Source organism: Salvelinus alpinus, chromosome 2, assembly GCF_045679555.1.
Source record: "Salvelinus alpinus chromosome 2, SLU_Salpinus.1, whole genome shotgun sequence".
NCBI classification, from domain to species: domain Eukaryota; kingdom Metazoa; phylum Chordata; class Actinopteri; order Salmoniformes; family Salmonidae; genus Salvelinus; species Salvelinus alpinus.
This window is the reverse complement of record NC_092087.1, coordinates 118,712,653-118,724,272: the sequence shown is the minus strand read 5'-3', so window position 1 is coordinate 118,724,272 and position 11,620 is coordinate 118,712,653. Positions and strand designations below refer to the sequence as shown.

Here is an 11,620-nt window from a genome sequence, read left to right as displayed (position 1 = left end):
AGTAGTGCAGGTCTGTCGGGGGAGGCGGTCTGGGTTAGGGGCGTGGTCTGGAGGATGGGTGTGTCCACTGCTCTCCTGACTGACAGCTGGGGCTGGAAGAGGTAGGAGCAGGACGGGAATCCCTACACACACATTATAAACACACACACACACACACACACACACACACACATTATAAACACACACAATACACACATTATAAACACACACATTACACACATTATAAACACACATTAACACACATTATAAACACACACACATTATAAACACACACACACACATTATAAACACAAACATTACACGCATTATAAACACACACACACATACACATTATAAACACACAGACAAACTCCTCACCTTGTGTTCGATGCGTCCATCGTCTCGGGGCAGGTGAGCTGCCAGGTACCAGTCTCCGGGGGCGGGGTTAGAGATGTTAAAGGTTATGTTGCTTTGTGATGATGTCACGGGCAGGTTGAGTGAGAGGACCGGTGATGTCACAGTGTTGTTAGGAAACACCCGTCCTACCGGGTCGATGACTGGAGGAGACCCCCAACGCATGTACCTGATGGAGGAGGAGGAGGAGGAGGAGGAGGAGGGATAGAAGAGTTAGGAAACACCCGTCCTACTGGGTCGATGACTGGAGGAGATCCCCAACACATGTACCTGATGGAGGAGGAGGAGGAGGAGGAGGAGGAGGAGGAGGAGGGATAGAAGAGTTAGGAAACACTCGTCCTACTGGGTCGATGACTGGAGGAGATCCCCAACACATGTACAGTGAGGGAAAAAAGTATTTGATCCCCTGCTGATTTTGTACGTTTGCCCACTGACAAAGAAATGATCAGTCTATAATTTTAATGGTAGGTTTATTTGAACAGTGAGAGACAGAATATCAACAAAAAAATCCAGAAAAACGCATGTCAAAAATGTTATGAATTGATTTGCATTTTAATGAGGGAAATAAGTATTTGACCCCTCTGCAAAACATGACTTAGTACTTGGTGGCAAAACCCTTGTTGGCAATCACAGAGGTCAGACGTTTCTTGTAGTTGGCCACCAGGTTTGCACACATCTCAGGAGGGATTTTGTCCCACTCCTCTTTGCAGATCTTCTTCAAGTCATTAAGGTTTCGAGGCTGACGTTTGGCAACTCGAACCTTCAGCTCCCTCCACAGATTTTCTATGGGATTAAGGTCTGGAGACTGGCTAGGCCACTCCAGGACCTTAATGTGCTTCTTCTTGAGCCACTCCTTTGTTGCCTTGGCCGTGTGTTTTGGGTCATTGTCATGCTGGAATACCCATCCACGACCCATTTTCAATACCCTGGCTGAGGGAAGGAGGTTTTCACCCAAGATTTGACGGTACATGGCCCCGTCCATCGTCCCTTTGATGCGGTGAAGTTGTCCTGTCCCTTTAGCAGAAAAACACCCCCAAAGCATAATGTTTCCACCTCCATGTTTGACGGTGGGGATGGTTTCTTGGGGTCATAGGCAGCATTCCTCCTCCTCCAAACACGGCAAGTTGGGTTGATGCCAAAGAACTCCATTTTGGTCTCATCTGACCACAACACGTTCACCCAGTTGTCCTCTGAATCATTCAGATGTTCATTGGCAAACTTCAGACGGGCATGTATATGTGCTTTCTTGAGCAGGGGGACCTTGCGGGCGCTGCAGGATTTCAGTCCTTCACGGCATAGTGTGTTACCAATTGTTTTCTTGATGACTATGGTCCCAGCTGCCTTGAGATCATTGACAAGATCCTCCTGTGTAGTTCTGGGCTGATTCCTCACCGTTCTCATGATCATTGCAACTCCACGAGGTGAGATCTTGCATGGAGCCCCAGGCTGAGGGAGATTGACAGTTCTTTTGTGTTTCTTCCATTTGCGAATAATCACAGAAACTGTTGTCACCTTCTCACCAAGCTGCTTGGCAATGGTCTTGTAGCCCATTCCAGCCTTGTGTAGGTCTACAATCTTGTCCCTGACATCCTTGGAGAGCTCTTTGGTCTTGGCCATGGTGGAGAGTTTGGAATCTGATTGATTGATTGCTTCTGTGGACAGGTATCTTTTATACAGGTAAGAAACTGAGATTAGGAGCACTCCCTTAAAGAGTGTGCTCCTAGTCTCCGTTCGTTACCTGTATGAAAGACACCTGGGAGCCAGAAATCTTTTTGATTGAGAAGGGGTCAAATACTTATTTCCCTCATTAAAATGCAAATCAATTTATAACATTTTTGACATGCATTTTTCTGGATATTTTTGTTGTTATTCTGTCTCTCACTGTTCAAATAAACCTACCATTAAAATTATAGACTGATAATTTCTTTGTCAGTGGGCAAACGTACAAAATCAGCAGGGGATCAAATACTTTTTTCCCTCACTGTACCTGATGGAGGAGGAGGAGGAGGAGGAGGGATAGAAGAGTTAGGAAACACCCGTCCTACTGGGTCGATGACTGGAGGAGACCCCCAACACATGTACCTGATGGAGGAGGAGGAGGAGGAGGAGGAGGGATAGAAGAGTTAGGAAACACTCGTCCTACCGGGTCGATGACTGGAGGAGACCCCCAACGCATGTACCTGATGGAGGAGGAGGAGGAGGAGGAGGAGGGATAGAAGAGTTAGGAAACACCCGTCCTACTGGGTCGATGACTGGAGGAGATCCCCAACACATGTACCTGATGGTGGAGGGAGGGAGAGGTGGAGGAAGGGAGAGGTGGAGGGAGGGAGAAGTGGAGGGATTAGGGAGGGAGAAGTGGAGGGAGGAGGGAGGAAGGGAGAAGTGGAGGGATTAGGGAGGGAGAAGTGGAGGGAGGAGGGAGGAAGGGAGAGGTGGAGGGAGGGAGAGGTGGAGGGATTAGGGAGGGAGAGGTGGAGGGAGGAGGGAGGAAGAGGTGGAGGGAGGAGGGAGGAAGGGAGAGGTGGAGGGAGGGAGAGGTGGATGGATTAGGGAGGGAGAGGTGGAGGGAGGAGGGAGGAAGAGGTGGAGGGAGGAAGGGAGAGGTGGAGGGAGGGAGAGGTGGAGGGATTAGGGAGGGAGAGGTGGAGGGAGGAAGGGAGAAGTGGAGGGATTAGGGAGGGAGAAGTGGAGGAGAGAGAGAGGGTTGTCATGTGTTGCCCCCAGAGAGAGAGAGAGAGGGTTGTCATGTGTTGCCCCCAGAGAGAGAGAGAGAGAGAGAGAGAGAGAGAGGGCTGTCATGTGTTGCCCCCAGAGAGAGAGAGAGAGAGAGAGAGAGAGAGAGAGAGAGAGAGAGAGAGAGAGAGAAAGAGAGAGGGCTGTCATGTGTTGCCCCCAGAGAGAGAGGTAGAAACAGAACTGCTGATGATATTACTGTCACTAGCCGTGTCTCCAGACCAAGTTCACAGAGTTGCCATGTTGAGCAATGAGCAGAGCTTTACAGCCCCGACAGCCCACTCAACACTGGACACTATTGGAAGCAGTATTGTCATGGACTTACATGGTGACGTTGTGTGTTCCACAGTTGAAACCGCTGCCCCTGGTTACAGTGAACAGCCAGCGGGCGACGACGGCGTCGTCCGGGATACGGAACATGGTCAGCCTGATGTTGCCATACCAACCGTATCTAGACAGCTTCTGGGCCGGCGTAGAGGACAACTCCTGGACCAACGTCAGCTCACCACCTGGAGGGACACACGTCTTAAAGCTTAAAGTCCACAGACACCGAGACGCGATGGTTCCACGGCTCTGAGACCACTGTCCCTGGGGGGGGGGGGGGGGGGCGTAAAGACACGGCTCTGAGACCACTGTCCATGGGGTGGGGTGGGGTAAAGACACGGCTCTGAGACCACTGTCCATGGGGGGGGGGGGGGGGAGTAAAGACACGGCTCTGAGACCACTGTCCATGGGGTGGGGGGGGGGGGGTAAAGACACGGCTCTGAGACCACTGTCCATGGGGAGGGGGGTAAAGACACGGCTCTGAGACCACTGTCCATGGGGGGGGGGGGAGTAAAGACACGGCTCTGAGACCACTGTCCCTGGGGGGGGGGGGGGGGAGTAAAGACACGGCTCTGAGACCACTGTCCATGGGGGGGGGGGGGGGGGGGGGGGGGAGTAAAGACACGGCTCTGAGACCACTGTCCATGGGGTGGGGGGGGGGGGGGTAAAGACACGGCTCTGAGACCACTGTCCATGGGGGGGGGGGGGGGGGGAGTAAAGACACGGCTCTGAGACCACTGTCCATGGGGTGGGGGGGGGGGGGGTAAAGACACGGCTCTGAGACCACTGTCCATGGGGGGGGGGGGGGGTAAAGACACGGCTCTGAGACCACTGTCCATGGGGTGGGGGGGGGGTAAAGACACGGCTCTGAGACCACTGTCCATGGGGGGGGGGGGGGGGAGTAAAGACACGGCTCTGAGACCACTGTCCATGGGGGGGGGGTGGGGGACGTAAAGCCACACAAACAAGACCCTGTAAAGCCACACACGCACAAACAAACAAGACCCCAGCCACCCCAGTCATAGACTGTTCTCTCTACTACCGCATGGCAAGCTGTACCGGAGCGCCAAGTCTAGGTCCAACAGGCTTCTCAACAGCTTTTACCCCCAAGCCATAAGACTCCTGAACAGGTAACCAAATGGCTACCCGGACTATCTGCATTGTGTTCCCCCCCCAACCCCTATTTACACTGCTGCTACTCTGTTCATCATATATGCAGTCCCTTTAAACATACCTACATACTACCTCAATCAGCCTGACTAACCGGTGCCTGTATAGAGCCTCTCTACTGTATATAACCTCTACTGTATAGAGCCTCTCTACTGTATATAACCTCTCTACTGTATAGAGCCTCTCTACTGTATATAACCTCTCTACTGTATATAACCCCTCTACTGTATAGAGCCTCTCTACTGTATATAACCTCTCTACTGTATAGAGCCTCTCTACTGTATATAACCTCTCTACTGTATATAACCTCTACTGTATAGAGCCTCTCTACTGTATATAACCTCTCTACTGTATATAACCTCTCTACTGTATAGAGCCTCTCTACTGTATATAACCTCTCTACTGTATATAGCCTCTCTACTGTATATAGCCTCTCTACTGTATATAGCCTCTCTACTGTTATTATTCACTGTCTTTTTACTGTCGTTCTTTATTTTCTTATCTATTGTTCACCTAATACCTATTTTTTACTTGCACTGTTGGTTGGAGCTTGTAAGTCAGCATTTCACTGTGAGGTCTACACCTGTTGTATTCAGCATTTCACTGTGAGGTCTACTACACCTGTTGTATTCAGCATTTCACTGTGAGGTCTACTACACCTGTTGTATTCAGCATTTCACTGTGAGTTCTACTACACCTGTTGTATTCAGCATTTCACTGTGAGGTCTACTACACCTGTTGTATTCAGCATTTCACTGTGAGGACTACTACACCTGTTGTATTCAGCATTTCACTGTAAGGTCTACTACACCTGTTGTATTCAGCATTTCACTGTGAGGTCTACTACACCTGTTGTATTCAGCATTTCACTGTGAGGTCTACTACACCTGTTGTATTCAGCATTTCACTGTAAGGTCTACTACACCTGTTGTATTCAGCATTTCACTGTGAGGTCTACACCTGTTGTATTCAGCATTTCACTGTGAGGTCTACACCTGTTGTATTCAGCATTTCACTGTAAGGTCTACTACACCTGTTGTATTCAGCATTTCACTGTAAGGTCTACTACACCTGTTGTATTCAGCATTTCCCTGTAAGGTCTACTACACCTGTTGTATTCAGCATTTCACTGTGAGGTGTACTACACCTGTTGTATTCAGCATTTCACTGTAAGGTCTACTACACCTGTTGTATTCAGCATTTCACTGTGAGGTCTACTACACCTGTTGTATTCAGCATTTCACTGAGGACTACTACACCTGTTGTATTCAGCATTTCACTGTGAGGTCTACTACACCTGTTGTATTCAGCATTTCACTGTGAGGTCTACTACACCTGTTGTATTCAGCATTTCACTGTGAGGTCTACTACACCTGTTGTATTCATCATTTCACTGTGAGGTCTACTACACCTGTTGTATTCATCATTTCACTGCGAGGTCTACTACATCTGTTGTATTCAGCATTTCACTGTGAGGTCTACTACACCTGTTGTATTCAGCATTTCACTGTAAGGTCTACTACATCTGTTGTATTCAGCATTTCACTGTAAGGTCTACTACACCTGTTGTATTCAGCATTTCACTGTGAGGTCTACTACACCTGTTGTATTCAGCATTTCACTGTAAGGTCTACTACACCTGTTGTATTCAGCATTTCACCGTAAGGTCTACTACACCTGTTGTATTCAGCATTTCACTGTAAGGTCTACTACATCTGTTGTATTCAGCATTTCACTGTGAGGTCTACTACACCTGTTGTATTCAGCATTTCACTGTAAGGTATTCGGTTCACATGACAAATAAACGTTGATTTGATCCACTCCTGCGGCAGCGCCCTGACAACACAACTGGCTAAGCTAACGTTAGCTAACAGAGCAATGCTAGCTAGCTCGGGGATATGTTGTTGTGACAATGACTTACCGTCGCCGAAAGCGGTAGCTATGACAGACAACACCAGCAAACTTGGCAGTAAGTGAATCTCCATGTTGTTTTTTCACAAAACGCGTCTATTTTCCTCCAAAGCATCACATCTCATACCGGGCTAGCAGCTCCCGAGTTGACCCGGACGGCGTTTCTCGGTTGTAAAGTAAACAAGCCCCACAAAGCCCTGCGCCGTTCCAGGAAGTCCGGTGGAGGTTGTTGTTCCAAATGAACGAAAACAAAGATGATTCAATATCTGACGAAAACAATATTATAAAATGTACAATCATCACAAGTACAAAAATATAGTTAGATGGAAAAGTGAATACAAAATAACACTTAAACCCATTCAACCTTATCTTAGTTTGGCCAACAGAGGGCGCTCATCCGTAGTCTGAGTCCCAGTCTCTTTACCTAACGTCGAGGCCTTTCGGCAATCTCAGCGTTCATGTGCTGGATTTATGGCGGAGTTGCTCATTGGTTTTTGGAAATAACAATGTTTTCCATGACAACATGTGGAGCCTCGAAAATTATCATTGATAAGAAAGTCAATAACAAATATTTATCTGTAAACTCAAAACTAAGACGTTTTGTGGTTTGAATTACAGTATGTATTTAGTTTGAGAATTTAGACATGAGCTAGCAACTTTCGACAGACTGGTTTCTCCGTACAAACAAAAAACGGTTGCTTACCGACATGTTCTGAGGCCAATATTTGCATAATCATTGTGATTGGAGGATAGCTGTGACGGTGATCGAATCAGGACCAGGGATGTCACTAGACTTTCAGATCATCCGGGTCTCTAGACCTGGGACCTGGGACTTTCTTTCATGCTCTGTGCTCTCCTGACGCCAAATAATAAACACTTCTTAATATTAATTAAATGGATTGTGGTCAGTAAACCAATGGAATATGGTGTTAGCTACTATTACTAATTGATAAAATGGCGCCGGAGAAGGCAGACGTTTTACATGCCCCCAACCGATTGTGTATTTTTGTTTGTTTATTTGCGTTGTTTGTAACTTTATTTTATTTTATTATTTTGTACATAATGTTGCCGCTATCGTCTCTTATGACCTAAAATAACTTCTGGACATCAGTGTGATTACGCACCACAGACTGGCAGAATCCTTTTTTTTCTCCTTTTTAACGAGTCTGATGAGTCAGACTCAAAGGATATACTGCTTTCTCGGGAACGGGCCCAGATCCCCCTGATTTGCTTGAAGAGGAGGAAGAGGAAAAGGGCCCGGGGGACGGGGCTGCCTTCTGATAATTCGTAGGCGATCGAAGAAACCCCCACTTCCTTGCATTCTGGTGGTCCCGTGTGGCTCAGTTGGTAGAGCATGGCGCTTGCAACGCCAGGGTTGTGGGTTCATTCCCCACGGGGGGACCAGGATGAATATGTATGAACTTTCCAATTTGTAAGTCGCTCTGGATAAGAGCGTCTGCTAAATGACTTAAATGTTCTGCTAGCAAACGTGCAATCTTTGGTTAATAAAATAGACGACCTACGCGGAAGGTTAAACCACCAACGGGACATTCAAACTGTAATATCTGATGCTTCACGGAGTCGTGGCTGAACGACGACATTATCAACATACAGCTGTCTGGTTATACGCTGTCACTCTCTCAGTAGAGAGAATGATTTATTTCAGCTTTTATTTCTTTCATCACATTCCCAGTGGGTCAGAGGTTTACATACACTCAATTAGTATTTGGTAGCATTGCCTTTAAATTGTTTAACTTGGGTCAAACGTTTCGGTAGCCTTCTACAAGCTTCCCACAATAAGTTGGGTGAATTTTGGCCCATTCCTCCTGACAGAGCTGGTGTAACTGAGTCAGGTTTGTTGGCCTCCTTACTCGCGCACGCTTTTTCAGTTCTGCCCACAACTTTTCTATAGGATTGAGGTCAGGGCTTTGTGATTGCCACTCCAATACCTTGACTTTGTTGTCCTTAAGCCATTTTGCCACAACTTTAGAAGTATGCTTGGGGTCATTGTCCATTTGGAAGACCCATTTGCGACCAAGCTTTAACTTCCTGACTGATGTCTTGAGATGTTGCTTCAATATATCCACATAATTGTCCTTCCTCATGATGATGTGTATTTTGTGAAGTGCACCAGTCCCTCCTGCAGCAAAGCACCCCCACAACATGATGCTGCCACCCCCGTGCTTCACGGTTGGGATGGTGTTCTTCAGCTTGCAAGCCTCCCCCTTTTTCCTCCAAACATAACAATGGCCATTATGTCCAAACAGTTCTATTTTGTTTCATCAGACCAGAGGACATTTATCTAAAAAGTACGATCTTTGTCCCCATGTGCAGTTGCAAACCGTAGTCTGGCTTTTTTTTATGGCAGTTTTGGAGCAGTGGCTTCTTCCTTGCTGAGTGGCCTTTCAGGTTATGTCGATATAGGACTCGTTTTACTGTGGATATAGATACTGTTGTACCTGTTTCCTCCAGCATCTTCACAAGGTCCTTTGCTGTTGTATTGGGATTGATTTGCACTTTTCACACCAAAGTATGTTCATCTCTAGGAGACAGAACGTGTCTCCTTCCTGAGCGGTATGACGGCTGCGTGGTCCCATGGTGTTTATACTTGCGTACTATTGTTTATACAGATGAACGTGGTGTTTTCAGGCATTTGGAAATTGCTCCGAATGATGAACCAGACTTGTGGAGGTCTACACTTTTTTCTGAGGTCTTGGCGGATTTCTTTAGATTTTCCCATGATGTCAAGCAAAGAGGCACTGAGTTTGAAGGTAGGCCTTGAAATACATCCACAGGTACACCTCCAATTGACTCAAATGATGTCAATTAGCCTATCAGAAGCTTCTAAAGCCATGACATCATTTTCTGGAATTTTCCAAGCTGTTTAAAGTCAACTACTGTATGTAAGCTTCTGACCCACTGGAATTGTGATACAGTGAATTATAAGTGAAATAATCTAGGTCGTAAGCCCATAGTAAGTCAATAGAGCTAACTACTACTACTGTTAGCTAGCCAGATAGCCACGAAGAATTGTTAGCTAACTACCCACATATAATTGACATCTACCTTGGATAACATTGGTTTTAGGTCATTTTTGCCTTTTATACTATCTGGTTAGCTACATTATTATGATTTACATATAGCTAGCTGATAGTTATGAAGTAAAACATTGGCTTTGTGTATATCTTGTTTCATCTCCATTGTCCTGGCTAGAGGAAGGTTCAGTGAATGGGTACAGTAAGTCCATAGTAAGTCAATAGGGCTAACTGGCTAGCTAGCTAGCCACGAAGAATTGACTTCTACCTTGCATCAGATTAGTTTTAGGTCATTTGTAACTAGCTGTTTAACCTAATCATCCCCAGCTTACAATTGGCTCATTCATCCCCTTCCTCTCTCCTGTAACTATTCCCCAGGTCATTGCTGTAAATGAGAACGTGTTATCAGTCAACTTACCTGGTAAAATAACGGTAAAATAAAATAAACTATCTAGCTAACCAGATAGATTATAATTCACATATCTAGCTACCCAGAGAGATTATAATTCACATATCAAATCAAATCAAATCAAATTTTATTAGTCACATACACATGGTTAGCAGATGTTAATGCGAGTGTAGCGAAATGCTTGTGCTTCTAGTTCCGACAATACAGTAATAACCAACAAGTAATCTAACCTAACAATTCCACAACTACTACCTTATACACACACAAGTGTAAAGGGATAAAGAATATGTACATAAAGATATATGAATGAGTGGTGGTACAGAACGGCATAGGCAAGATGCAGTAGATGGTATAGAGTACGGTATATACATATGAGATGAGTACTGTAGGGTATGTAAACATAAAGTGGCATAGTTTAAAGTGGCTAGTGGTACATGTATTACATAAAGATGGCAAGATGCAGTAGATGATATAGAGTACAGTATATACATATGAGATGGGTAATGTAGGGTATGTAAACATTATATTAAGTGGCATTGTTTAAAGTGGCTAGTGGTATATTTTTACATAATTTCCATCAATTCCCATTTTTAAAGTGGCTGGAGTTGAGTCAGTATGTTGGCAGCGGCCGCTAAATGTTAGTGGTGGCTGTTTAACAGTCTGATGGCCTTGAGATAGAAGCTGTTTTTCAGTCTCTCGGTCCCTGCTTTGATGCACCTGTACTGACCTCGCCTTCTGGATGATAGCGGGGTGAACAGGCAGTGGCTTGGGTGGTTGTTGTCCTTGATGATCTTTATGGCCTTCCTGTGACATCGGGTGGTGTAGGTGTCCTGGAGGGCAGGTAGTTTGCCCCCGGTGGTGCGTTCTGCAGACCTCACTACCCTCTGGAGAGCCTTACGGTTGTGGGCGGAGCAGTTGCCGTACCAGGCGGTGATACAGCCCGACAGGATGCTCTCGATTGTGCATCTGTAGAAGTTTGTGAGTGCTTTTGGTGACAAGCCGAATTTCTTCAGCCTCCTGAGGTTGAAGAGGCGCTGCTGCGCCTTCTTCACGACGCTGTCTGTGTGGGTGGACCAATTCAGTTTGTCCGTGATGTGTACACCGAGGAACTTAAAACTTTCCACCTTCTCCACTACTGACCCGTCGATGTGGATAGGGGGGTGCTCCCTCTGCTGTTTCCTGAAGTCCACAATCATCTCCTTTGTTTTGTTGACGTTGAGTGTGAGGTTATTTTCCTGACACCACACTCCGAGGGCCCTCACCTCCTCCCTGTAGGCCGTCTCGTTGTTGTTGGTAATCAAGCCTACCACTGTAGTGTCATCCGCAAACTTGATGATTGAGTTGGAGGCGTGCATGGCCACGCAGTCGTGGGTGAACAGGGAGTACAGGAGAGGGCTCAGAACGCACCCTTGTGGGGCCCCAGTGTTGAGGATCAGCGGGGTGGAGATGTTGTTACCTACCCTCACCACCTGGGGGCGGCCCGTCAGGAAGTCCAGGACCCAGTTGCACAGGGCGGGGTCGAGACCCAGGGTCTCGAGCTTGATGACGAGTTTGGAGGGTACTATGGTGTTAAATGCTGAGCTGTAATCGATGAACAGCATTCTCACATGGGTATTCCTCTTGTCCAGATGGGTTAGGGCAGTGT

At 46.7% G+C, this 11,620-nt stretch overlaps 1 protein-coding gene across 1 annotated transcript in view; it reads right to left on the bottom strand.

The window, feature by feature from the left end:
• pgap6 (post-glycosylphosphatidylinositol attachment to proteins 6) overlaps positions 1-6,727 on the bottom strand; it is a 43,977-nt gene extending 37,250 nt beyond the window's left edge. Inside the window, exons 1-4 of the mRNA XM_071390295.1 lie at positions 6,542-6,727; positions 3,452-3,635; positions 358-562; positions 1-122 (exon numbers count right to left, since the gene is read on the bottom strand). The exon at positions 1-122 is cut by the window's left edge and continues 3 nt beyond it. Of these exons, the coding sequence (XP_071246396.1) occupies positions 1-122; positions 358-562; positions 3,452-3,635; positions 6,542-6,605 (575 nt within the window). The 5' untranslated portion in view covers positions 6,606-6,727. The remainder of the gene's footprint in view (positions 123-357; positions 563-3,451; positions 3,636-6,541) is intronic.
• Positions 6,728-11,620: the final 4,893 nt, after the last annotated feature.